The following is a 26,885-nucleotide window of genomic DNA, read 5'->3' on the forward strand; positions in this document are numbered from 1 at the left end:
CAAGGCTAAGCATGCCCAGTTCTTTCAGTATCTTCTCATTTGTCTCCAGTCCTCTGATCATTCTTGTTGTCCTCCTCTGAACCTCTTTCAGTTTGTCTACATCCTTCTTAATAGTTCCTGTGAATAGTTTTATCTGTGGTAAAGCACATTTACTATTCACATGCACCAAGAATGCTACTGAATGTGAACTATGGAAGAGGAATAGTTAGTGTTTTAAGATATCAGCATTTAGCTGGGGGTATTAGGTCCTTAATTTGCCCTTCCATATGTAAACACAATGCAGAAACACTCCTCGTGTTAGATTAAGGTTACCAGTTCTGACAAGATTTCAGAACATTTTTCTGAGCTAATCCAAGACCCAGAAAAAAAAATCCACATTGGAGCCTCCTAATCCCTCCCACCATTGAAAATAATTGAGTGGACATGGCTGCATTACATTCAGTAGGGAGAGGGATTGAGACATGTGTGTGTGTGTGAAAACTAAGGTTGGACTCTCCACCACCACTCTCATCTCCCTTCCACTGATGTCACCCCATTACATTCAGTAGAGAAACCCTAAGAGGCTAGGAAACACAGCAATTATTGTCCAGCTCAGATTTTAGTCGGAGCCAAAGAAGAATTTGAGTTCTAATGCTTTTTCCTCTATACTGGGGGTCAGCTTTAATGACCTCCCAAACTTCTTTTTTGATCCTGGCTTGGGAGAATTTTTCAGGCATCTCTCAATATCAGTCATTCACAATTAACCATTAACCAAATGTAGCCATATCCACAAAATTCTTCATGTGGAAGCACCCTAGTGCTATCTAGAGATAACTGAGGGTTTTTCTCTGTTATATTCTGTTATTAGATCCAGGTTATGAAGCAAATGGTTAAAATTAATGAATGTAGGGGAAATCTCATCACCTTGTTATCTTGAGAGGATTAAGCAAAAATCAGAGGTGTAGTAAATGCTGCTTTGGAGAAAATAGTTTTAAAATAGAATTATTGATGTATGAGCATAATTTTCTTTCAAAGAAAGTTAAAAAAGGTATTTTTGTTCTAATAGCCCAATGAACTAGACAAACACTGGAATCAAGAAAAAGGCTTTTGTCATGTTTAGCCAGCAAAACTGCAACAAAGTTGTTGATAATTTAAAAGCTATCTATTCTGGAAAGAACAAACATCCAACTGAGTAACTGCATTGTGCTGAAATGCCCTTTTTGTAGAATGTAGCCATTGGCTTTTTTTTTTTTTATGAGACTTTGTTTTCAAGTCAAAGCAAGGAACTCAGACTCTTGTTGGGACTGCTGCAAATCCCTAGCTGTCAAGGGGTGCCAAGAAAGAAAACAATTTATAGTCACACTAAGTATTGTCTCCTTTTAGGCCGTGATCAAACACAAACCCAGTTGCTTTTTACTGATGTAGGGCACAGTCCACCAAGTGCTACTGCTATACATCCTTCAAACATTTCAAAGAGCCTTTCCTCCATGCAAGACTCCCTGGAATGAATGAAGATTTTGCTCTATATTTCTAAATTATGGTGGATGTGGTTAAATAATTCAAGTGGCTTTTATTTGTTAAGCTGTGTGTTCATTATTTTGATTATTAACCAAACAGAGCAGTTTCACATTTTTAAAGAACCACTGGTTCATATGGCAAGAGAGACTGAAACTAGCCCTGCTACTTGCTTTTAAAAATCTCAGTCATATGAGTTGCATTGACTGTCTGATTGATTGAGCCACTGAATTTGCATAGAAGCAAAAAAAATGTTCTAAGTCAAAGTAGGACACATCCTTTGTTTTCAGATCTGGGAGGGGGAACCTGTGGCTCTCCAGATGTTGGTGGACCCCTATCAGGCTCAGCCAGCATGGTGAGGAATGGTAGGAACTGTAGTCCAACAACATCTGAAAAGTCACAGGTTCCCCGTCTCTGTTGGAGATGATAATGCATCCTTGCATCTTCCCTCACACAGAGATAATGCCTGTTTGCTACAATCATGCTGCAGTTCTTATATTTATAAGTACTTGTATTTAACATAATGCTTTTTCAAAATCAGGCTACCTGATTAATTGGAGCACTTTTTTAATCATTCAAAAGGTGCTTTGTTTTGTTTTTTACAGTGCAAGACTATGCATGTTTACTCTAGTTCACTGGGGCTTATTCCCTATTAAGAGTGTTTAGGATTTCAGCCTTAATGGCGTGAATGAATAGACAAATGGATTTGGTGGCAATCCTTTGCACACTTAATTGAAAGTAAACCTATTGGAACTTATTGGAACTTACTTCTGAGCAAGCATTCACAGAATGGCACTGCAAATGTTACAGTCCAGCCCTAGCCCAAAACATTATTACATCAACTTCCAGCTATTCGGGAGTTCCATTTCAAATTTCAGTGGGCTAGAGGGGACAGAATTTAGCAAGATCGGCTATAAAAGGACAGTGTGCATTAAGGTTATCTTGACACTGTTTTTTGTATATTCCATGCTTTATAACTGCAACATATAACAATCATCCTTTTTGTTAGATTTTTTTTTTTTAAGCAAGAGGAGCTATGTTTTTGGAATGCATGCTTACTGTATAAGTTTAATTGTTCATAATAGTAGTAATCAGGAGCTGCCAGGGCTAGAACTGAAAGCTGTTAGTTCTGTAAATGGCTGCCCCATGTGGTGAGTCAATGGAACTGTAACTTAGAACATCTTGGAGGGTAAAGTATTGCCCCAAACTGCAAATCAAAGTCCTGCCACAAGTCTTTATCTGGGGGCATGTTCTTCAGGATGAGCTGGCCTAGTCCAACCAGGTTGGCAGAAAGGAATCTTCCTCTCTGTTCACTCTCAACATTGCCAGGGTAGATCATGGGCCCAAACAGATGCAGTGCCTCATGCCCTCAAAACGTACTTGACCCTGGATGACCCTTATTCCTGGAGCTTGCTTAAGGGCTGCACCCACTGTAGGGACCGGATCCCACCCTGTGAGGTCATCTCGGGGCACCCAAGAGGCAAAGTTACTCAAGGTTTTTTTTATCTCACCCATTTCTCCAAACGCTGGCAGGCCCTTTTGCTTGTGCACACAGACCTCCAACATTTCCTCCTGCACTTTTTCACACATAGCTGGCACACTAGGAGTGAAGAAATCTATCAGCAGCAGCAGCTCATCTCCAGCCTGTGGTGCACTCTTCTCTGAGGCACCATCCTCCTCCTTCTCTGGCCTGTCCCCCTCCAGTTCTTGGGGCTTCACCTCCTTCTTGGGGTGTCTTTCCCACTGGCAGGCTCCTGGACAGCCAAGGCCTTTTCTTCCCCCACTACTGACAGTGACTCCTCACAATCCAAGCCCTTCAATGTCAATCTACTTCCTGGATCTCTCTAGTCATCCCAGTCTGGATGTTCTGCAGCTGGGCTTCCTGGTCAATCTCAACCCCTTCTAGTGGCTGGTTAATTTGGGCTCTCTCTTCCTTGCATGGGGTCTACTTTTGTTTTTCAGAGATATTTTCAAGCTGCTGGTTCATCTCCTTCCTATGTTGCCGGTCCCGCTGGAGCTCCTGCTCTCTTTGCTGTTCATTGTCCTGCCCTTGCTAGCGCTCCCATTCCCTTGCTCCTGGAACATCAATTCAGTCTCTTCCAGAAGTGTTGCTAAGTCTCCCTCCATTTTGACTCAGGTGCACCTGTTCACAACTCCTCCTCCAGGAAATTCATGCCTATTTCTAACCCCAGTGTGATGCACTCCCCAATATCTGAGTGGTGAGAGACTCACCACTTACCCAGGGTTTGCTTTCCTTGGAATGAGGGTCAGCGGAGACTGTGGTGTCTTTAGGATGTAAGGTTTCCAGCTTCCAGATCTACATCACACTAAAAACACAAAGGGCTGGTTCACATGGAAATTTAATGTGAGATGGGTGCCAACTGCACCCCTGTTTAATTCTCACAGTTTACATAATGTTGCAGAGAAAGGGAATGCTTTTCCCTTTAAATCCGAATTAAAGAAACCGGCTGAAAATGTGATAAGTGAAGCAAAAAATATCTCTGATTTACTGCGCTCCCCCCATGTAGGCTCTTTCCTCCGATATTTTTTGCTGGCGGGTGGATTGTCACTTCAGATCCTCCATTTCTCTGCCCACTAAACTCTCCACGAGTTTCATTTTGCTTCCGGAGGCTTAACAAGGTACTTCCCACTGCTCTGTCCTCCCGCATTTGCTACAGCCTTCCTTCCTCCTCCCCTTTCCCCCCATTAAGTTCGTTCCCTCCCCTCGCTCCTTGACACCATTGAGAAGGAAGACACACACACACACAGAGCTCATTTTTTAAAAAGGGGTTTTACTGATCAAATCAGTTTTCTGTCAATTGCACCCCCCACAGTCTGTGTGGGAGAGCCACATAATTGACAAGAAACAATGAAACTGACAAAAAAAAGCCTTCCCTTCTTTATTAGCAAGATGATACTCCAGGGATGAAGCATGTAAAACAGGGGGTGGGAAGTCAATGTCACAGAAGCCACACACACATACACACACAGGCACGCACGCACACACACACACACACATCTCATTTTTTTTTAAAAGGGTTTCACTGATCAAATCAGTTTGCTATCAATTGTACCCCCACCCTTTGCCGGGAGAGCCGTGCAATTGACAAGAAACAATGAAACTGACCAAAAAACACACCTTCCCTTCTCTATTAGCAAGATCCATACTCCAGAGTGACTAATCATGTAAAACAGGGGGCGGGGGCACAAAACAGTGACATGAATCCTTCCCAGAGAACTAGTGTGAATGGAAAACAGTGGATGTGAAGCTGTAAGTGTGAACCTTGCAGATCTATCTCGATGATGACAGCTGCATCTTTAATTCGAAGTTTAGCTCCAGTGTGAATGAGCCCAAAATCTACATCCTGCCCCAAGCAGGTGAGGGGAGAGAACTGTCCTCATTCCTATGGCAACACATCTGCTCTCTACCAAGTCTTCAGACCTGTAAATCAGGTCCATCAATTTCACAAAGAAATTGGTTTGACCAGTTCAGCAGGTTTCTCTGCTACAGAATAACAGGCTTGGGGGTACCCACAGATATCATCCAAACCAATTCTTTAACAGTATGTTTGTGGTCTCTTCTTCTCTCATCTTTTTAATGGACTAGGTTGAGTTGGATCTGCCATTTTATACATATTTACTGGTGGGCATTTTATGTTGTTTTTTACGCTTGTTTTTATATTTGTTTTTAATGTTTCTTCCTGTAAGTCACCTTGAGTCACTTCTGTGAAAAAAAGCAATGAATGAATATAATAAATCATCATAATCTTCCTGGCCCTCAACTCATAGGCTCTGGACTGACCCCTTCCCTCCAGTTGGTCACTGGATCCTCCTATACAGGAACAGTTATAAAAACAGTCCTTGTTTGTGCTGAGACCTTGCATAAGCAACAAAGTCTTCCTGGTTTGGGTGTCATCTTGTGTGTTCATCCTCTATAGTTGATGTAAACAAGGGGTTGATGGTGTTAGAAGAGGTTGGAGAGGCAGGAAGAATTCTTGGGACAAAGTGCTCTAGGGACAGCTGATTGGATTCCCCCCTTTTCCCCAGTGGTTTGGCTAGAGGACAAGAGATGGACATTTTGTAGAGATAAGCAATTAGTAGCTCAAGGTGTCCTAGGGGTTTCCCATCTAGCCCCTTACCCAGAATATAGCTTTATACACATCAGCCACTTTCTCCAGTGCATGTCAAGACATAGGCAAAGGATTATTTAAATTCCTCCTAGTCTGAGCAGAAACAAATGTATTTGGCAGTTTTCTTGCCTTACGTATCTCAGCTGTTCATCCCCATTTGCCTGTTCCTTCTCATACATAAGCAGCTATCAGCTGAGATACACAAGGGGCCCACTGAAAGCATATCTGTTTAAGACAGGCTTTCCTTGACTCTTGAGGGGATTGTTAGATCTCACTGCTCAGATTCTATATGTTTTTGCTGATATTTTACCATGTTGCTCAAGAATTTTAATTAATTTTCTTGATTTTTATGATATTTTGGGTTGTTAGGTTAGGCTTTGTATGTTGTTGGGTTTTGTATGTTCCTTTGTGAACCACTTAGAGATTGCGTATATTAAGAGGTATATAGGCTATGTAAAAATAAAATAAAATTGGGGAAGTCATGGGTGAACTGTGTGCATACCTCCAATATGTAAGAGGCTGAGTGTGAAATGGATGGCACATGCACATGTCCCAGAGCTTGGAAAAGTTACTTTTTTGAACTACAGCTCCCATCAGCCTAATCCAGTGGCCGTGTTGCCTAGGGCTGATGGGAGTTGTAGTTTAAAAAAGTAACTTTTCCAAGCTCTGACATATCCATACACTCATATGGCACATGGATGTTTTCCTTCCTCTCAATATTGTGCAAATAGGGCATCTCCATATAAAGCTGTGTATGCACCATCGCATGTTACCTTGCACACACAGTGAGGGGTGTGACCACAAGGTCTCCTGCCTGTAAGCTGCCTCTCCCTAGAGCTTTAGACATTGTGTCTTCAAAAGCTAAAGATGGGAAACAAAGAGAGAACAAAGTAATGAAACATATATTTCCTCATGGAGCATTGGAAGCAGTCATTTTCTTAATGTCTCTGATTAATGGCACTCTTGGTTTTGATGATCACTCCCAAAGAAGTGATAAATAGCCACATTACCTGTCCATCAGCTCTCAGATGCCACAACAGTTCTCCTAATGTAGCTAATACCATTTTAAATCCTCTCCTACATCCCAGGAAGGAAATGCTGGGGCATGTTGGGAGATCTTCAAACAAAGCACAAAGTCCAGAGTAAAAATCCCAGAAACTGCTGGATCACCAGATCAATAGATTCAAAGATGACTAGTTTGTGTAGCTTTATGCAGTTTGAACATTTGTGCAAGGAGTCTACCCACACAGAGTGTTATTGACAACCACAAATCGGTGCTAAGTTTTGATCCTTTCCAACCTTGACCCTCTTTCCACCTTTGGGGCATTTCAAGTAGTCAGAGGCAATCATAGAAGGTTTGAACTTGTTGGGATTTTGAAGGCTGAGTAGTTTTGACCATGCCCATGAGCTGAGCTAAAAGGTTTGTACAGATGCCAGATGCATAGGCTTTTTGGGTTCTTCTTGTTTTTCAGCCCTTACGAAAGAAGCTTTAAGCAACTTCTGTGTTCATTATTTGGGGGTAGGGGAAGCACTCTCAAAGAATCTAGAGGTGCACATTTGTTTACAAACCATTGTCAGCCTCCCTTTCCTTGCTCTGGGCATGACTTTCAGACAAAATAATACAAATTATTCATGTTTGAATAAATTACTCAAATCACATATTACTCAAGTTTTTAAAATGTGCTTAAATTGTGTTTTGACAGTTGTTTATTATTAGTATGTTCAGCTCTGACATGATCTGAGCTACATTTTTATCACTGTTAATCTCTTGATACTGTTCTAAATGCTTTCTAGGCTAATGTAAAGATGTGAGAGATTTTGAGATTCCTGCTAAGTCCCTGATGAATATTTTCAGTGGGACTTGTGGCTCAGTGGTACAGCACATGCTCTGCATGCAACATGTCTCATGTTCAGTCCCTGGAATTTCCACACAGGGTTGGGTAGGGTTCCTGCCTGATACCCTGGGGAGCTGCTGCCAATCAGTGTCAACAATACTGAATGAGTTGGACCAGTGGTCTGACTTGGTATAAAGACATCTTCTTATGTTCCTACATTTGGGCCCATTATATGAAAACTCATCCATGGAGCAAAGTATTTTCACATCGGTAGACTAGTATGGTTCTCTTCAAAAGCAGTCTCTCCACAGGAAGTCACGCTCTCTCTGCAATATATTGTAAAAATTTAAGGATAGTTTATACCAGAGGTAGCTAACTTGTGGCCCTTTGAATGTTGTTAAACTCCACCTCCCATCAGCCCCAGCCAGCATGGCCAATGGTTAGGAATTATGAGAGTTGTAGGTCAGCAATATCTGGAGCACCACATTATTATTATTTAGGCTTATTGGTCACTTTACACAAGGGTCTCAAGGACACTTACAAATAATAGTAAAATACAACGCATGAAAAACAAAATAATTAAAAACAAAGCATAATACAAGGTGCTCAGACCATAAAAATAACATCCCCTAAAGTAGGTCTAACATTCACATAAAGTCTGCAAACGGGGGGGAATACACCCAGTGGCTGCAAAAAAAACAACAACACTCAAATACTGGGAAAAATGCAAGCCAACTCCTGCTTTAATATTGAATCACATCTAGTCCAGTACTTCCCCAACTGAATTTCCTGAGATTCATTTTATTGAAGATGGCACAGACTGAACTCCTGGGGCTTTCTGTAGGCAAAACCTATGAGCGGTATTCAACTACTGTGTGTCCCATCAGTGCATGGATTTCTGCTTGTGCCTTTCCCCTCTCCTCCTCCCCTGCATGTGTCCCCCGACCACCCCAAATCTGCTTCAAAGGATTAGGGGAACCCCTAGAACAGTTGTAGGAGGCATGGGGGAGGACAGGGGGAGGACATGATGTTATGCAAAAATAAACACTTGGCACTGACCAGGGATGGGTGAGAATTTCACTAAATCGAACTTGGCACCAGACTTCCCCATAGTTTGCACATTCACTATCCTTGTAGACCAATCCTGAATGCTGCAAACTTCTGCAGCTTTTCCTGACACCAGATTTAAAAAAAAAAAAATCAAATATAATAATGTTGTTGTTGTTGTTGTTGTTGTATTCCCAGTGCTGTGTTGCTGTGCTAATGTTAAATTGACCAGTATGGGACTTTGCTGTGCTTATGCAAACTGATGAGCTTCTTTGCTTTCCTAAGGTGAAACTGACCAGCATTGGTCTTTGCTTTGCTAACATTAAACTGATCAGCATGTACCTTTGCTTGCTAAGGTGAAACTGACCTGGTGATCTCTCCCTTTATCTCATGGTAACTGACCAGGTGATCTCTTGCTTTTTCCCGTGGCTGGGTGGGGAGAGGGAGATCAATACATTTCTGGAGCAGAGGGATTGTATGGGTGGGCATGGGGCAGAGAGAAATCTGCTTCCCTTCCCTTTTCAAAAGTAAATCATTGTTAGAAATAATGATAACAACACTGTTATTTTTCTGGAGAAAAAAAACCAATGGGTAAAAGCACAGGATAGCAGATAAATAATTAAAATGGACTATCATCACCTGCTAGTTCAGCAGAATGCAATCTGAACTTGGCACCACCAAGCAGGTCCCATCCCTAGTGCTGACAGAAAGTGAGACTTAGTGCTATGTTGAATTCCACCCTATGCCCCATCACTGAGCTATAGTCCTTTCCTCTAAAATATTTGTCCCCCTTTTCCCCCAGAGATGGGAACCAGGAGCTCTCACCATCAAAGTAGGAGTAATGCTTCTTAACCAAATGTGTGAGTTCATTGACCCCTAGATGAGCTCATAAAGATGTTAAATTTGTTAAATTTATATCCTGCCTTTCCTCCCAAAGGGTTGTCATCTATCCCAGCCCAAATTCTTAGGAATGTAAATGACGTAAAGTAAAGAAACATCAATATGCAATCAACATTTATTAATCATCAATCTACATTCATAGGAATCATAACATGTAAAAAATAAGAAATATTGTTGTACTGTGGAATCATCTTATTAAATACAGAGGTTCCTCATTCACAAGGGAGGTGCACTCTGTATATGCCCATGCTCTTTATTTCTTTTTGACCTCCTTTCACTTTTAGGACTTTATTCACCCCCTGCGCAATCCCATGGACCGCAAGGGTTCAATAGCAAGACCCTGCTCTAAACGAACAATTATTATATAGAAACATAATGCCTCCAGTGCATCTATAGGTGTGCACAGCAGTGGCCCTTGCATGCAGTTTCCAAGTTTGAAGGAGTCTTCTGTCCGATAGTTGGAACTGCTTGTCCTAATAGCTAATCACATTGCCAGCAACAGCTTTGATCATTTGTTTCGGGGCAGAGGGAATGGGATGAATCCAGCCCCCTGCTCAACCTCTGGAACAGATTTTCTGTAAACAATTATTTCTAGAAGCCAATATGGATTTGTCAAGAACAAAACCTGCCTGACTAATCTTATCTCATTTTTTTTGATCGGGTGACCTCCCTGGTAGACTGAGGGAATGCTGTGGGCATAATATACCTTGACTTCAGCAAAGCTTTCGACAGAGTGCCCCATGGTATTATGATTAGCAAGTTAGCTAAATGTGCACTGAATGGAATAACAATCAGGTGGCTCCACAATTGGCTACAGAATCATACTCAAAGAGTGCTTATCAATAGTTCCTTCTCACACTGGGAAGTGGTAATGAGTGGGGTACTGCAGGGCTCGGTCCTGGGCCCAGTGCTCTTCAACATTTTTATTAATTTATTATTAATACCCCAGAGGACGGAAACAACATTAAAAGTGATATTGATAGGCTGGAGCATTGGGCTGAAAACAACAGAATGAAATTTAACAGGGATAAGTACAAAGTTCTACCCCTAGGAAAAAGAAACCAACTGCACAGTTATAAGATGGGGGATACTTGGCTCAGCAATATTACATGCGAGAAGGATCTTGGAATTGTCGTTGATCGCAAACTGAATATGAGCCAACAGTGTTATGTGGCTGCAAAAAAGGCAAATGCTATTTTAGGCTGCATTAACAGAAGCATAGGTTCCAAATTGTGTGAAGTTCTAGTTCCCCTCTATTTGGCACTGGTTAGGCCTCATCTTGAGTACTGCATCCAGTTCTGGACACTGCACTTTAAGAAGGATACAGACAAACTGGGACAGGTTCAGAAAGGGGCAACAAGGATGATCAGAGGACTGGAAACAAAGCCCTCTAAGGAGAGACTGAAAGAACTGGCATATTTAGCCTTGAGAAGAGAAGACTGGGGGAGATATGATAGCACTCTTCGAGTACTTGTAATGTTGTCACACAGAGGAACCCAGGATCTTTTCTCAATCATCCCAGAATGCAGGCCACAGAATAATCGGCTCAGTTTACAGGAAGCCAGATTTTGGCTGAACATCAGGAAAAAGTTCTTGTTAGAGCGGTACAACAATGGAACTATTATTATCTCCATCACTGGAGCTCTCCATCACTGGAGGCATTCAAGAAACAGCTGGACAAGCACCTGTCGGGTATGCCTTTAGTTGGATTCCTGCATTGAGCAGGGAGTTGGACTCAATGGCCACATAGGCCCCTTCCAACTCTATTATTCTATGATTCTAGTTTAGCCCTCAACATGTTACAGAAATGTGATTATGTATCCCACCCATTAACTGACTATTGAGTTTTGCCACCCTTGTAAAGCTACTTTACATCTCCCTGGCCTTTCAGTGGAGTCCAGAAAGGAGGCTTTCTAAAGAATCTTGAATTTACTTAGGAATCTTGTATGCAGTTATTGGCGCAAACAATAAAATACAATTTTATGCTACCTTTATAGATTTCTTTCATTTTTTGACTGTGGTGCTGGACAACTGTTCTTTATTGTTCCATTTGCAGACACATAGGCACACACACGCACAAACTTAAGGATTTTATGTCTTACATGTACAAAAAATCTGTGTTTATTCTGTCTCCAAGACTCTTTGTAGCAATCATTTAACTTTGCATGCCCTCCCCATCTTCACTACAAAACCTTAGGATGTAAATTGTAGGCTTTTAAAAGTACGGTTGTCAAAGTGTAATACATAACTGTCTTCATGAAAACTATTAATACAGACTGCATCCAATTGTAAAGCTAATTTTAATTGTGTTTTGTGCCAGCATAATTTCTGATGCCAGTTTTTTATGCCAAGCATGAACTTCTATTTGAGCTCCATACTTCAACCCGCAGTCCATAATTTTGCATTGGTCTGTACAAGTTCCCTTTGGTTGTGGCAGTTTGAATGCTTCCACTTTCAAGGATCTAAGCCATAAATGTTTATTAAAAGAATCTATAATGAAATCATTTTTGTTATTTTTTTAATGGCTGCCTTGAGTATGTTGGATGACTGAATGCTGGCTGTTAATCATTAAGTACTCTGGGTATAAAAACTGTTTGATAGTATTGCCATCTAGGGGCTGAACGGGATTCTCCATACTGAAATAAACTGTAATTGAACAGGTGCTACTATTGACAATATGCATATGTTTTTCTTTATAGCCCACATGCTTTCCATGTTTCTTATGAGAAAAAATCACTAAATGTCCCAAAGCAGCCAACCTTTTAAAAATATATAATGTGTTTGAGGCAATTTCTATAGGCATTTAAACCATCCTATGCTTCTGGGCTCAAACTGATCACAAAGGTGTTTTTAAAGTATGTACAACTCTTTCCTCTATATAAAAGAAGGGGGGTTATAATGCTGTGGTGTTTCAACCACTCTTCAAGAATCATGGCATGTTTCTTTAAATGTTTGATCGTATTACCAATGGTGGACTCAAATCTCCGAGTGCTGGCCTTTGTGTAGCCAAAGCAGCACCATGCACACATGAGAGGGAGGTATTTGCATGCTTTTAGAGGGTGCATTTGTGTAGGGCAGAGCTTGGAAAAGTTACTTTTTTGAACTACAACTCCAATCAGCTCCAGCCAGCATGGCCACTGGATTGGGCTGATGGGAGTTATAGTTCAAAAAAGTAACTTTTCCAAACTCTGGTGTAGGGCCCCTCCAAAGGTAGCATAATTGCAAAAAGACTTTAGAAAAGTACCCAGAAGCAGGGACAAGAAAATACTGTAGCCCAATAGCATGGAATAGGAAGAGAGGAAGTTGCTTTATTGGTCCATCTAGCTCAGTATTGTCTACACTGACTGGTAGTGACTCTCCAGGATTTCAGACAAGGGTCTCTCCCAGTCCTACCTAGAGATGCCGGGGATGGAACTTGGGACCATTTACATGCAAAGGAAGATGATCTACCCCTGAGCTATGTGCCGTGATGGCCTCTGTTTCATTAAAACAGATTTGGGGTCAGTTAGTCTCCAGTTTAAGGGAATAGTGGAAGGAAACTGAAAGCATCCAAGGTATTGCGGGTCAAATGACTCTCCCCCAACAAAAGAAAATCTGATTTAAGCAACTCCCTCATATTAGTTTTAGTTTATTTGGTCTACAGCCTGTAAACATCAGATACAGGATAGCGTTATCAAGGCAACCATACCAGAGAAGACAAAAACACAATATGCATGGACACACATTGTGCCTTCTAAACTAAGAATCATGAACAACAAAAAATTTTTTTAAAAAAATACAGACAATAGTGAGTGAGAACCCATCTTGCCTTTAACAGCTGTCTAGTTTTGGTGGCTACAGCGAGGACCTTACCTATATTTTTAGTGGTCTTAAGGTTATACCTCATACAGATGCAACAATTAGGAGAAGGAGGTTTAACAATTCATTATTTTAATTTATTCATACCATCAGGAGATTTTGAATTAAATCAAAAGGAACACAAGTGAAGTGTTAGAGATCTGTTTGACCCCAAAGGAGCTGATTTTGGGGAGGGGAAATCATTACAGACATTACTACCAGCCCTGTAAAGCAGCACATCTGGAATTATACAGGGGTATCCAGTTGTGTCCCTAAACTGATGGAAGACTCTTTGATCCAGTAGCAGAAAGAGGGATGTATGATGATGATTATGATATTATTATTAATTTCATTTATGAATCACTTCCCATGAGGCATCCCGAAGCAGTTTGTAGTGTGAATTTACAAATCCTCCCTTTCTCCTGCTGCCCCCATGCCTGTGAGCTGAATGAAGTGATTTTTTGCAATTCCCCCCTTTCTCTTACAGCCCCTGTACCACTTTCCCCATTGTTCCAAAGGGTCTTCGAACTCTGGAGCAGACTAGATGGGACTTGGGGCCCCAGAGGGAAGAAGGCATCAGCCAAAATTGCATTCCCTGTACTGCTTATGGAAGACTCTGCTGCCTGTTCATGGAGAGATTAGCAGGATGCAATCTATATGCCATAATCCAATCCAATTTTATATTATTACATTCAACTGGAATCCTTGTTAAATACTTTTCATTGAGTGGAGTCCAGTGGCCATCTATTGATGGAAGGAATTCCTCAGTGGAATAGGAATGCGGCCATTTCTGGAAGTTCTTATCCCTGCAGTGTCCTGCACCTTTTCAAAATCTGCTTCAGAGGCCTGGGGCACCCTCTGGAGCAGATTTAGGGGGTCATGGGGCACTGCAGGAGGGAAGGAAATCACCAGTAATCTTCCTGTTCCACTGATGGGTTCCTTCTGCCAGCGTATGTTCAACCATTGAATTCTACCTATGGTTTTTCTTCTCTCAAAAAATCTATAACTAAGAATGCAACCCATACATATCTACATATCTGCTTGAGGTCAATGGACTTGCTGCCACATAAATTTGTAAAGGATTGCAGGCTACAGCCCCAATCCTGCACACACTTATACTTATCTGGGAGTCAGTCTTTGTTGAACTCAATGGGGCTTTCATATGAATAGATGTGTGAAGAACTGCATTGTGAATTAGGTTGTATTTGACTTCAATATCTGATTAATACAGTACTTCAAGTGTAGGATTGTTAAGCATAGGAAGTCCTAGCAATAACTATCCCTTTCACCCTTCCCTTCCCCTTCTCATTTTCAATCTCACCGGTGCCTGCCTTGTTTAACAAGAACAGGGGAGAAATAATTGTCATTGAAAAGTATATTTCTAATCAGTACTGTTGGCATATTGAGTTTTAATATTCAGAACGGACATTCAAATGCTGCCTTATATTTATATAAAAAGAAAGCTCATTGTTGTGGGAAAATAACTATTTAATTATTTATCATCCAACTTTTAATATTTTAAAAAATAAATTATTTTTTTCTGCAAAAAAAAGGTTTCCAAGTGTGGTAGCTTAACAGATAGTTAAATATTTAAAAGCTTAGAAGTGCTGGCTTTTAGCCACTTAACACATAATTGGAGAATTGACTCCTGACTTCATTGCATTATGGAGGAGATAGACCTAAGCGCAAGAAAAAGAAGAGAAAATATACTCTAATCTTTGAATGGATGCAATCGAATTGTGGGAAAAAATATGACAGATATTAGATCTTTTCACATATAAGATTCTTTTTATTCAAAGAAATAACAAGGTGATTTACAGAATAAAACATCAACAGATATCAAAATATAACAATAAAAACCGTATCAACAAACAAGTAAAGTATCAGTATCAATTAGCCAGAAATCCCAGGCACTGGATTTAAAAGTCAGAAAAAGCTTGGGTGTAGAGTTCTAATTGCCAGTGTGGGGGTGATATTCCACACAGTAGAGGCCACCATGGAAAAAGCCCTTCTCTGTACCACTGTGCAGTGGATATCTTCAGGCGCAGCACACTTAACAGGCCCTCTTCTGCACACTGTAGTAGCCATGGATGGCAGTAAATGTTACCAAAGTTATGTTCCACAATCCAGCACTGAATTATGATAGAAGTGGATATTTAAGCTCATCAATGGACTGGCACAGAGAAGTTGTGTGATAACTTAATGACAAAATTTGTCCTACGTGAATATTGCCCTTATGTCTTTGCCTTTTTTGTGAAGATTCTTTTTAAAGTCATTTTATACATTTAAAAATATTTCAAAGCTGTGTACTTCCTCACTGTTCAACTTTCATTTCAAGGATGCCCATCTACTGGTGTTTTTTTGAAAAAAATCTATCATTCATTAGCAGTGTTAATCTCTGCAACAAGGACTTCTTACAGACATTCACTGATTGTACATTAAACATGAAGGAGTGTGATTATGGTAAGAATGCTTGAGGGATTTGATTTCTGCACATTCTAATGCAAACTGACCTGAGCCACACCCCAGATTAATATAGAGATTGGAACATAATTATCCTTTGGATTTTGCTCTTCACCAAATTTTGCAATACAATATCCAGCTGAAAAAAAAATATCAAAACGTGTTTTAAAATGCATATTTTAGGATGCAATGTGATTAGAAATGTGTACACTGAGATGTAATTTGTATTTAAATACGTATTTTGTGATGAAGTGCATGTTTAATTACAATTTTTTATGCAGATTAAAAAAAACAAATTACTGAGTAACATAGAAATAGAATGAAATGGGCATAAGAATGAACACATTTAAAACTGTTGTGTAGTGGCAAATTCAGAACTGCAGGGTTTCTTCTTGTTAGTCACAGCCACATCCATTCCCCCTTTCTTGCTGTTGAGTTGAGAATGAGATCCTTGTTAATGCCTTCTCCCACAACAGACATCCCTAGGAGCCAATAAGTATGAAAGGGGAGAGTGTTAGCTACTAAGAAGAGTCTTCTCAGTGGCTGACTCACCTCCTTTCACTCTGATTGCCTCCAATCAGCAGGAAAGGTCAAGGAAACATGCTAGAAGACTCTTCTCAGTGGCTAACACACTCCCCTTTCATGCTGATTGGCTCACAGGATGCTAGAGACATTGGGACCCTGCTCCCAAAAAAGTAAAGGGTCTAAGACCCCCTGAGCCCTGGACAACTACACACCTGCTGACGCTAGGGTTGCCAGGTTCATGGCCTGAGACTGATCCTGTATCTTTAGGAGAAGAGAAAGTCAGCCAAGTGCAGGTGTTCTTGCTACACTGTAATGAGAAAAACCACAAGGTGGAATTCTCCCTTCCCCCTGCACAACTTTTAAAGATACGGAAGACCTGTTGGTTGCTAGGCCCGGCCCCCAAGAGGTCTTTTGTATCTTTAAAAGTTGTGCAGGGGGAAGGGAGAATTCCACCTTGTGGTTTTTCTCATTTCAGTGTTGCAAGAACACCTGCACTTGGCTGGCTTTCTGTTCTCCTAAAGATACAGGATCAGTCTCAGGCCATGAACCTGTCAACCCTAGCTAGAAATCATGGTTTTTGTAGTATTCCCATTGCTGCTTATGTTGCCTGTATATGCCCAGTTTGTATGCACCAAACCCCGTGCAGACAGTAGACTGGACACATGTAGGTACAAGGCAGGATCCCATTATCTCCACCTCACTCTTTCAGCTGAACATCTGCAAAAGGCTAATGCAATGCTCTTTTATGAATATTTTTATTTAGTATTATTTTAATTTTTCTTTTATTATTTGGGGATTGGACACTTTTGTCCTTGGGCATTCTCCTCACTAACAGGCCTTCCCAACCATGTGTATTTTAACGCAGGGGCTGCCAACCTTTTTGGTCTGGAGGGCACATTTCAAATACTGAGACAGTGCTAGAGGCACTAGTCACAAAATGGCTGCCATGGGGCATGGCATAACATAAAATGACTGCCATGGGGGCGTGGCATAACACAAATTTAGAGAGTAGTCACGGTGAAGCTTTTCCCATAATTATATTTCCATACTAGAAAAGGCTTGACCTGATGGATTTCTGTCTTCCATACAGCTGTTAAAGGCACAAGAATCTTGATTTTTTTTCTCCAGTGCCAACCCTAAACCAAAGCCTAAGCTGCCATCCTGTACCCACTTACCTGGAAGTAAGCCCCATTAAACACAAAGAGGCTTACTTCTGAGTAGACATGTGTACCATTGTACTGTAAGTGAACTATATCACTCACCGCTCTGATTTCACTCATTGGCTAATAACATGGACAGGCAGGAACAGCCAGGCTGGCTCATTTCACATAAATTACTTAGAAGCGTACCTGCACATTTTGTTCTATAACTTTTGTTCTAGGAGGGCTAGAGACTTATCTTTTTTAAAAAAAATGAAAGCTCAGATTCTGGCCTACCTGCTGGGGGCACCCTTGGGCGACGGGTTGGCATCCCCTGTTGGATTAAAAGCAGCATAACTATCCCACTGCAATCTATTAGATACAAATGGGATAACACTATTGTCTCAAAAGTGATCTGATAAAAGCATTAGACAAAGCCTAAAATGAAGTTGGGGTGTGCTTTGAATGAATATTCAGAAAGATCACCCTCTCTTATTTTATATATTTTATTTTCTAAATATCTATCTCCTGCCATTATTATTACAGTAAATATAAACACACTCACTTGGCTTCATGTCTATAGCCCCATCTTATAAACGGTTTGTTTGAGAGAATCAGGGTAGCATATTGATTAGAGTTTGGGACTGTACTCAGGGATGAAGTTTTCACTGGGTAACTTGGGACAACTCTCTATTTCCCAGGCAAATCCACTTCACAGGGTTGGTGTGAGGTTAAAATGGAGGGAGAAACCTTGTGTGCTGCCTTGAGCTTCTTGGAGGAGAGGCAAAATAAAACAATGAAAATAAATAAATAAATACAGAAGTGGGGAAATGTCGCAGAGCTTGTAAGGAGAGATCTTATTTAGGATAAGGGAGGGTAATGGATCAGGAATGGGGAACTTGTGGCCGATCATGTGCTGTTGGACTCCAACTTCCATCAGCCCCAGCCAGTATGACCAATGGTCGGGGATAATGGGGGATGTAGCCCAGCAACATCAGGAGAGCCATTGGTGTCACTTCCCTTTTATCCCTTTGTGACTTCTGAAGAACTGGTTATGCAAAAACTTGGTAAAATGATGCCAGTGGAATGGCCCATTATTGCCTATTAAGGTTGGGCCATCAGAGTAAGTTGTATTCAACAACCCACCATCATTTGATTATTCAACCAAAATGAAAGACAGTTCTTATATTTCTGCTGCAGGGAATGGTCCATCAGACTCATTTGTTTGGTTTGAAGCCATTCACAACCTATCATATCCACATTGTCACTGTCAACAACGCTGGGCAAGTTTCTAGTCCATGGACTTCAGTGCGCACCCTGGAAGCCTCCCCAAGTGGCTTGAGCAACTTTACTGTGGAAAAGAAAGAGAGCGGCAGGGCACTGTTACTTCAATGGGCAGAGCCTTCCAAGCCCAATGGAAATATTAAGGTAATCCACAACTAGAAAACTATTTAATTGGGGGTAGAAAGGTATAAACATACATTTGAACTTTGTTGCAGGATACGTGGTCAAAATTGTCACCCATTTTATGGTGCTGAACGAAGGTGTGGATGATGTCAACCCCAGCATTAATAGACATCCGCCAGCATGCGCAGACAGCTGATGCCTGCCTTTGACCCTTTATTATTATTATTATTATTATTATTATTTAAATTTATATCCCAGTAGGAGTCCGGCAACCCTGGACTTAATCCTCAGTGGGGACCGGGACCTGGTGCGAGATGTAAGTGTTGTTGAACCGATTGGGAGCAGTGACCACAGTGCTATTAAATTAAACATACATGTAACTGGCCAATTGCCAAGAAAATCCAACACGGTCACATTTGACTTCAAAAGAGGAAACTTCACAAAAATGAGGGGATTGGTAAAAAGAAAGCTGAAAAACAAAGTCCAGAGGGTCACATCACTCAAAAATGCTTGGAAGTTGTTTAAAAACACTATATTAGAAGCTCAACTGGAGTGCATACCGCAGATCAGAAAAGGTACCACCAGGACCAAGAAGATGCCAGCATGGTTAATGAGCAAAGTCAAGGAAGCTCTTAGAGGCAAAAAGTCTTCCTTCAGAAAATGGAAGTCTTGTCCGAATGAAGAAAATAAAAAAGAACACAAACTCTGGCAAAAGAAATGCAAGAAGACAATAAGGGATGCTAAAAAAGAATTTGAGGAGCACATTGCTATGAACATAAAAACCAACAACAAAAAATTCTATAAATACATTCAAAGCAGGAGACCATCTAGGGAGACAATTGGACCCTTGGATGATAAGGGAGTCAAAGGTGTACTAAAGAACGATAAGGAGATTGCAGAGAAGCTAAATGAATTCTTTGCATCTGTCTTCACAGTGGAAGATATAGGGCAGATCCCTGAACCTGAACTTGCAGGAAGGGATTCTGAGGAACTAAGACAAATAGTGGTAACGAGAGAGGAAGTTCTAAGCTTAATGGACAATATAAAAACTGACAAATCACCGGGCCCGGATGGCATCCACCCGAGAGTTCTCAAAGAACTCAAAGGTGAAATTGCTGATCTGCTAACTAAAATATGTAACTTGTCCCTCGGGTCCTCCTCCATGCCTGAGGACTGGAAAGTGGCAAATGTAACACCAATCTTCAAAAAGGGATCCAGAGGGGATCCCGGAAATTACAGGCCGGTTAGCTTAACTTCTGTCCCTGGAAAACTGGTAGAAAGTATTATTAAAGCTAGATTAACTAAGCACATAGAAGAACAAGCCTTGCTGAAGCAGAGCCAGCATGGCTTCTGCAAGGGAAAGTCCTGTCTCAGTAACCTATTAGAATTCTTTGAGAGTGTCAACAAGCATATAGATAGAGGTGATCCAGTGGACATAGTGTACTTAGACTTTCAAAAAGCGTTTGACAAGGTACCTCACCAAAGGCTTCTGAGGAAGCTTAGCAGTCATGGAAGAAGAGGAGAGGTCCTCTTGTGGATAAGGAATTGGTTAAGAAGCAGAAAGCAGAGAGTAGGAATCAACGGACAGTTCTCCCAATGGAGGGCTGTAGAAAGTGGAGTCCCTCAAGGATCGGTATTGGGACCTGTACTTTTCAACTTGTTCATTAATGACCTAGAATTAGGAGTGAGCAGTGAAGTGGCCAAGTTTGCTGACGACACTAAATTGTTCAGGGTTGTTAAAACAAAAAGGGATTGCGATGAGCTCCAAAAAGACCTCTCCAAACTGAGTGAATGGGCAGAAAAATGGCAAATGCAATTCAATATAAACAAGTGTAAAATTAGGCATATTGGAGCAAAAAATCTGAATTTCACATATACGCTCATGGGGTCTGAACTGGCGGTGACCGACCAGGAGAGAGACCTCGGGGTTGTAGTGGGCAGCACAATGAAAATGTTGACCCAGTGTGCGGCAGCTGTGAAAAAGGCAAATTCCATGCTAGGGATAATTAGGAAAGGTATTGAAAATAAAACAGCCGATATCATAATGCCGTTGTATAAATCTATGGTGCGGCCGCATTTGGAATACTGTGTATAGTTCTGGTCGCCTCATCTCAAAAAGGATATTATAGAGTTGGAAAAGGTTCAGAAGAGGGCAACCAGAATGATCAAGGGGATGGAGCGACTCCCTTACGAGGAAAGGTTGCAGCATTTGGGGCTTTTTAGTTTAGAGAAAAGGCGGGTCAGAGGAGACATGATAGAAGTGTATAAAATTATGCATGGCATTGAGAAAGTGGATAGAGAAAAGTTCTTCTCCCTCTCTCATAATACTAGAACTCGTGGACATTCAAAGAAGCTGAATGTTGGAAGATTCAGGACAGACAAAAGGAAGTACTTCTTTACTCAGCGCATAGTTAAACTATGGAATTTGCTCCCACAAGATGCAGTAATGGCCACCAGCTTGGATGGCTTTAAAAGAAGATTAGACAAATTCATGGAGGACAGGGCTATCAATGGCTACTAGCCATGATGACTGTGCTCTGCCACCCTAGTCAGAGGCAGCATGCTTCTGAAAACCAGTTGCCGGAAGCCTCAGGAGGGGAGAGTGTTCTTGCACTCGGGTCCTGCTTGCGGGCTTCCCCCAGGCACCTGGTTGGCCACTGTGAGAACAGGATGCTGGACTAGATGGGCCACTGGCCTGATCCAGCAGGCTCTTCTTATGTTCTTATGTTCTTAAAACATGATAAAAACAGACATTAAAATATATTAAAACATCTTTAAAACATCTTTGTTAAAAAGCTTTAAAACATTGTTTTAAAAAGCTTTTAAAAATCTCAAAAAGCAATTCCGACACAGACGCAGGCTAGGATTAAGGTCTCTACTTAAAAGGCTTGTTGAAAGAGGAAGGTCTTCAGTAGGCTCTGAAAAGATAACTGAGATAGTGCCTGTCTAATATTTACTGACACCATCCAAGCAAACTCCTAAGGCTCATGAACCCAGCAGGAACTTTTGTGGGGACCGCACTGGATAGTTCTTTGCTATGGGCCCCATCAACCCTGGATGTGGCCTTGAGCGATGTTGTCCCAAATTATTCTGATGAAAGTATAACTGATTACACGGGAAGTGCTCGAAGGAAACTTCCTAGGGAGATTCTCATGCTCACTGCAGGAAGACGTTTGTGAAATGCTAGGGCCTCTTCTTTTTTGCCATACATACTTCAGAATTAATTTTGCAGTGTCTCAGCTAAATTTAAATCTCACAGGTTTTTAGTAATCATTTTGTAACTGATGGTCTTCTGATTGATGTATTAGACTTTCAAACAGCTGTATATATTTGTTACTATGAGCAATGGGATATCCTGCATCAGACGGAATTGCAGTAGGTTGGCCATTACACAGCACATAGTGTTGTAATTTCCTTTGCATTTGTTGTCTGATCTTATTTACATTCAGCCAAACTAATGTAAAATTAAGCATACTTAAAAAACAGCAACATGCTTTATGCTGCCACTTTTATTTTAAACGAAAAGCAGCTAAAAGCAGTTGAATGTAACGTTTAGTTGGTCCCTCAGTTCCAGTATGGTGTAGTAGTTAGAGTGTTGGACTACGACCTGGGAGACCAGGATTTCAATCCCTACCCAGCCATGAAGCTCACTGGGTGACCTTGGGCCAGTCACAGCCTTTCAGTATCAGAGGAAGGCAATGGTAAACCACCTCTGAATACTGTTTACCATGAAAACCCTATTCATAGGGTCACCATAAGTTGCGATCGACTTCAAGGCAGTCCATTTCCATTTCCATTTCGGTTCCTTACCACTCAAGACTTTGCTGCTTTCCCAGCTGTGCTTCCCAGAGGGGGGAAAGTGAGAGGAGAGCTTCTCATAAACGAAACATGAGCAAGGGATGGTTGCTGCTCCTTCTGATTGCTCTGATTTGTTTTTTTTAAGTGTGTGTAATATAACAGGTAGTTTGACCTTCAGTTCCTTACCTCTCAGGACTTTTCCCAATCTCCAAGTAAAATTTTAGTCGCAGCCAAACTGACAATATGCCCTTTTGTCACAGACATTCAACTGCAGGCTGTATAGATTCCTGAGCAGTCGTTGTCAGGGGCTTCAGTGCCACAAGCCCAATACAATATAGACTGCATCCCATCCTTCTTCCAGGTCACAGGATAGGACAGATTAGTTTTCCTCTCTGTTTTCCCCTCACAACAAGATCTGAGGCAGGTTAGGCTGAGACCACAGGTGTCCACAGTGGGGTCAAGTGGGGTGTAACCCCCCGTGAGCCATAACCTTAAGTTTCCCAGCCTTCTTTTTTTTTTTAAGAAAAGCAAACTAGCCTTTGAAGAACCTGAGATAAGGGGCAAAATGTGCAGGTGCTATTCTGCCTGTTTATTGATTTATTTTGACAACCTATATACCACTTAACTACAATAGTCTCTAAGCGGTGTACAAGCATCTCAACACAATGAAAATGGTTAAAATTATAAAATCAAAATTTGATTAATATGCCTGCTGGAATAAAACAAATTCTTCAGTAGGCACCAGAGGTTCAACAGGGAGGGGGCTGTCTGACCTCATCTGGGATTTCCATAAACTAGTTTTGTGAGAAATTAATCTGCTCTCACCGTTCAGTGTTTTAGCCAATGAGTCAAGTCACAGCCATGATTGACATTTAGGAAGGTAGGCTAGAGAAGGAGCTTTATGGTTCATTCCCTGGTGGAGAAGTGAGTGCTTTGCTGCCCTGTCAAAAATAATTCAGAAATCTACGATTTTAGTGTAACTATGATTGTATTGTGTCTCCCCAAAAGGTGGCAGTAAATTCATGATTTTTCCTAACTCGGGTCTTATTCAATATCCCCAAACAACTGATTTTATTTCTGAGTTTGTAAACATTTTAGAAATTATTCTGCCAATGCCACTGCAAATAAAGTCCATCATTATTCTACCCATCTTACAGAGAGCGAGGTTGGGGCTAAGGGAGCATGGGGGAAGGGAGGGAATTTACAGTAGATGTTCTAGGTGTCAGGGGCCCACACCAAACTGATAGCATTCCACAAGCCATTTATTGTGTTCTGCTGGGTACTTGACAGTCCTGTTTTTGTGTTTCCAAGAAGTCAGGATATTTATGGAGCCTGTGACGGGCTGCCATACATTACAGTTGGGCTGCATTTTGCTTGTTGAAAGCTGTGCAGGCCTATACTCTAGGATATGGCTGTTAATGTTTTACTGGTTATGTATAGCAGTGGCAGCTGGTGGCTTCCTTTCTGTGGGGCAATGGAATCCACTATAGGTTTTAGTCTAAGCTTTCAAAGAGCTGAAAGCATCTTGGACAGTTCCTTGAAAGTTTGGACTAAAACCCAGAGCAGATTCCACGCCCCACCAACATGGAGCCACCAACTGCCAGTGATGTATAGCCTTTGTTGATATCTGTACTTTTCCTTTCAGACCTACAATATTTTCAATGATGATAACCTCGAATACAGTGGTTTGTCTCGTCAGTTTCTCTTCAGGCGCCTTGAGCCGTTTACTCTTTACACTCTAGTCCTTGAAGCTTGCACTGTAGCTGGCTGCACTCGCTCTTCACCCCAGCCAATCTGGACAGATGAAGCCCCTCCTGAATCTCAGCTGGCACCTGTAATCCAGTCGGTGAACGCAACTAGCATTGGACTGAGCTGGTCTGAGCCAATTAATTCAAATGGAAAAATAATGGGCTATGAAGTTATTCAGAGACGCACCGAAGAAAATGCTTCAGGGAACAATGCAACACCAGAAGAAGAGAAAAATGTCTTCACAGAATATAACACTGGGAGCAATACATTTGAATATATTGCTCAACATTTGCAGCCATGGACTAGATATGAATATAAAATACGTGCCTCGAATTCAGCAGGTTATACTGACAGCTCTTGGTCTGTTGCAGAGACCAGCCAAGCTGCTCCAGTGGGCTTGGCTGCACCTGTCTTGAGATATATCCCAAGAAGCCCCAACAAAATTGTGATTTTGTGGTCCTCCCCAAAAGAACCCAATGGTATTCTGCAGTCATATAGGCTGCAAAGAAATAATGTTCCATATCCTTTTAGCTTTGATGCAGCTACGTTCAATTACACCGATGAAGAATTACTGCCATATTCAGAATACCACTATGCAGTCACTGCATGTACCATGGGAGGCTGCTCCACCAGTGACCATACCAGTATACGAACACTTGAGGCAGCTCCAGCATTAGTGAACCCTCCCACACTAGAAGGTCTGAGTTCCACCCAAATGAACGTATCTTGGTCACCACCTCGAATTCAAAATGGAGACATAACAAAGTACATTTTAAAATTCAATGGTGAAGAGCTTTATGTTGGAAAAAGTTTATTCAGAAAAGTGTTGAATCTACAGCCTTACACCAAGTATGACATCATGCTTGTTGCTTGTACTAATGCAGGCTGTACAGCTAGTGCATCCCAATCTGTTTGGACAATGGAGGCTCCACCACTTAACATAGATGCCCCCAGCTTGCTAGTGACAGGTGCAGAATCGATAGAAATCACATGGAAGGCTCCTGCAAATCCAAATGGTAAAATCCAAAGCTATGAGCTGAGGAGAAATGGATCTCTGGTTTATCTGGGACTGGATACTCGTTATCATGACTTTATGTTAACTCCAGGAAAAGAGTACAGCTATGCTGTTACTGCAAACAACAGCCAAGGAAGTGCTACGAGTCCTATAGCTACAATTAGAATGAATCCCTCTGCCCCATCTGGAATGTCACCTCCTAGATTGCAGGCATGGACCTCAGAGACAATTTTGGTTGCTTGGGATCCTCCAGCAAAAGTCAATGGTGATATAATCAGTTATACAATCACTCTGCAGAACCTTATTGAACCGGAAAAGAAAACTGTCCATCTGGATTCAAGTCAGGTTTCTTTGGGGAGACGTTATTACACTTTAGCAGAACTAAAACCCTATCACAGGTAAGCTGTGAACACATACTTTAATGAGTTAATATTGCAAATTATTCTGATCATGGTATACCACATGAAGAAAGGAGGAGTAACGAAATGCTTGTATGCCGGACAGCTCCAGGTGATGAAAGAGTGCCAGCTCCCTGTGAACAATTTGGGCTGTCATGCTAAACTGTAGTTTATTGTGGCATAAACAAGCCCAAGCAAGCCTTGGACTTGTGCACTCCTCTCTTCTCTCTTCTCCTTCAGCAGAGCCATGAGGAGACATTTAGAAGTGTTAGCTTCCATTGTTGCTTAACCACAGCTACAGCTCCCACCATTCCTGATGATAGGCCATCCTGGCTAGGACTGATGAGAGTTGGAGCCCAGCAACATCTGGAAGGCCACAGATTCTCCATCTTTGGTTTGGCATGAAATCCAAGCATGGCCCTGTCTAACACAATATTTCCAGTATTACTAATCAATCTGACCTGAGAGAAATTCTTTCCCACCTTATTATGTTCCAATCTGCTCAACACAATGTTTCAACTCCCTCTTCTTTCAAACACCATCCACCCTTCCCCTGCCATTTCCCCACCTTGTTTTGCAAAGAAGGTAGAACTATTAAAGCACTGTGGAAATTGGGAAGGGAAATTGCGGGGATAGGGGAGGTAAGTGAAAAAGAAGAGGAGGAGCCCTTCTGCACCGCACCAAAAATCCACCTGGTCCAGTATCCTCAGTGACTAGCCAAATAGTTCTGGGAGGACATCGAGCAGGATGTAGAAGGTCATCAGTATAGAAGGAAAGGCTCCTCTGTTATTCCCCACTCCCTGCTCAACAACTGAGATTCAGAGGCATTTTGCTATAAAGGCTGAGTTTGACTGGTAAATGGGAATTAGGAGGTTGGCACTTTCAAGATGCAGAAGACCAAAGGTCATGAAGAAATAGGCCTAGCAGAAGGCAGGGAGGAGCTCTTATTTGACTACCTTCAGAATGTAAAGTTAGGCTAGTAGACATTGCCAAAATATCCTACTAATACATTAGGAATTTCCCAAAGCATGAGTTATCTTCAGATTGGTTCTTGGTACTGAATGGAAGACAATTGAAGCAGCTTTGATCCAGGTGCACAGTAGATTATCCATGGTGAAACCTGTTCAGTCTCCAGCAGAGTTTATTGG

General features: G+C 41.5%; 1 protein-coding gene across 1 annotated transcript in view; it reads left to right on the top strand.

The window, feature by feature from the left end:
* Positions 1-26,885, top strand: part of USH2A (usherin) — a 766,975-nt gene that overhangs the window by 685,957 nt on the left and 54,133 nt on the right. The window contains exons 61-62 of the mRNA XM_061626123.1: positions 18,571-18,798; positions 24,221-25,737. Of these exons, the coding sequence (XP_061482107.1) occupies positions 18,571-18,798; positions 24,221-25,737 (1,745 nt within the window). The remainder of the gene's footprint in view (positions 1-18,570; positions 18,799-24,220; positions 25,738-26,885) is intronic.

Source organism: Rhineura floridana, chromosome 4 (assembly GCF_030035675.1).
Source record: "Rhineura floridana isolate rRhiFlo1 chromosome 4, rRhiFlo1.hap2, whole genome shotgun sequence".
Classification (NCBI taxonomy): Eukaryota; Metazoa; Chordata; class Lepidosauria; order Squamata; family Rhineuridae; genus Rhineura; species Rhineura floridana.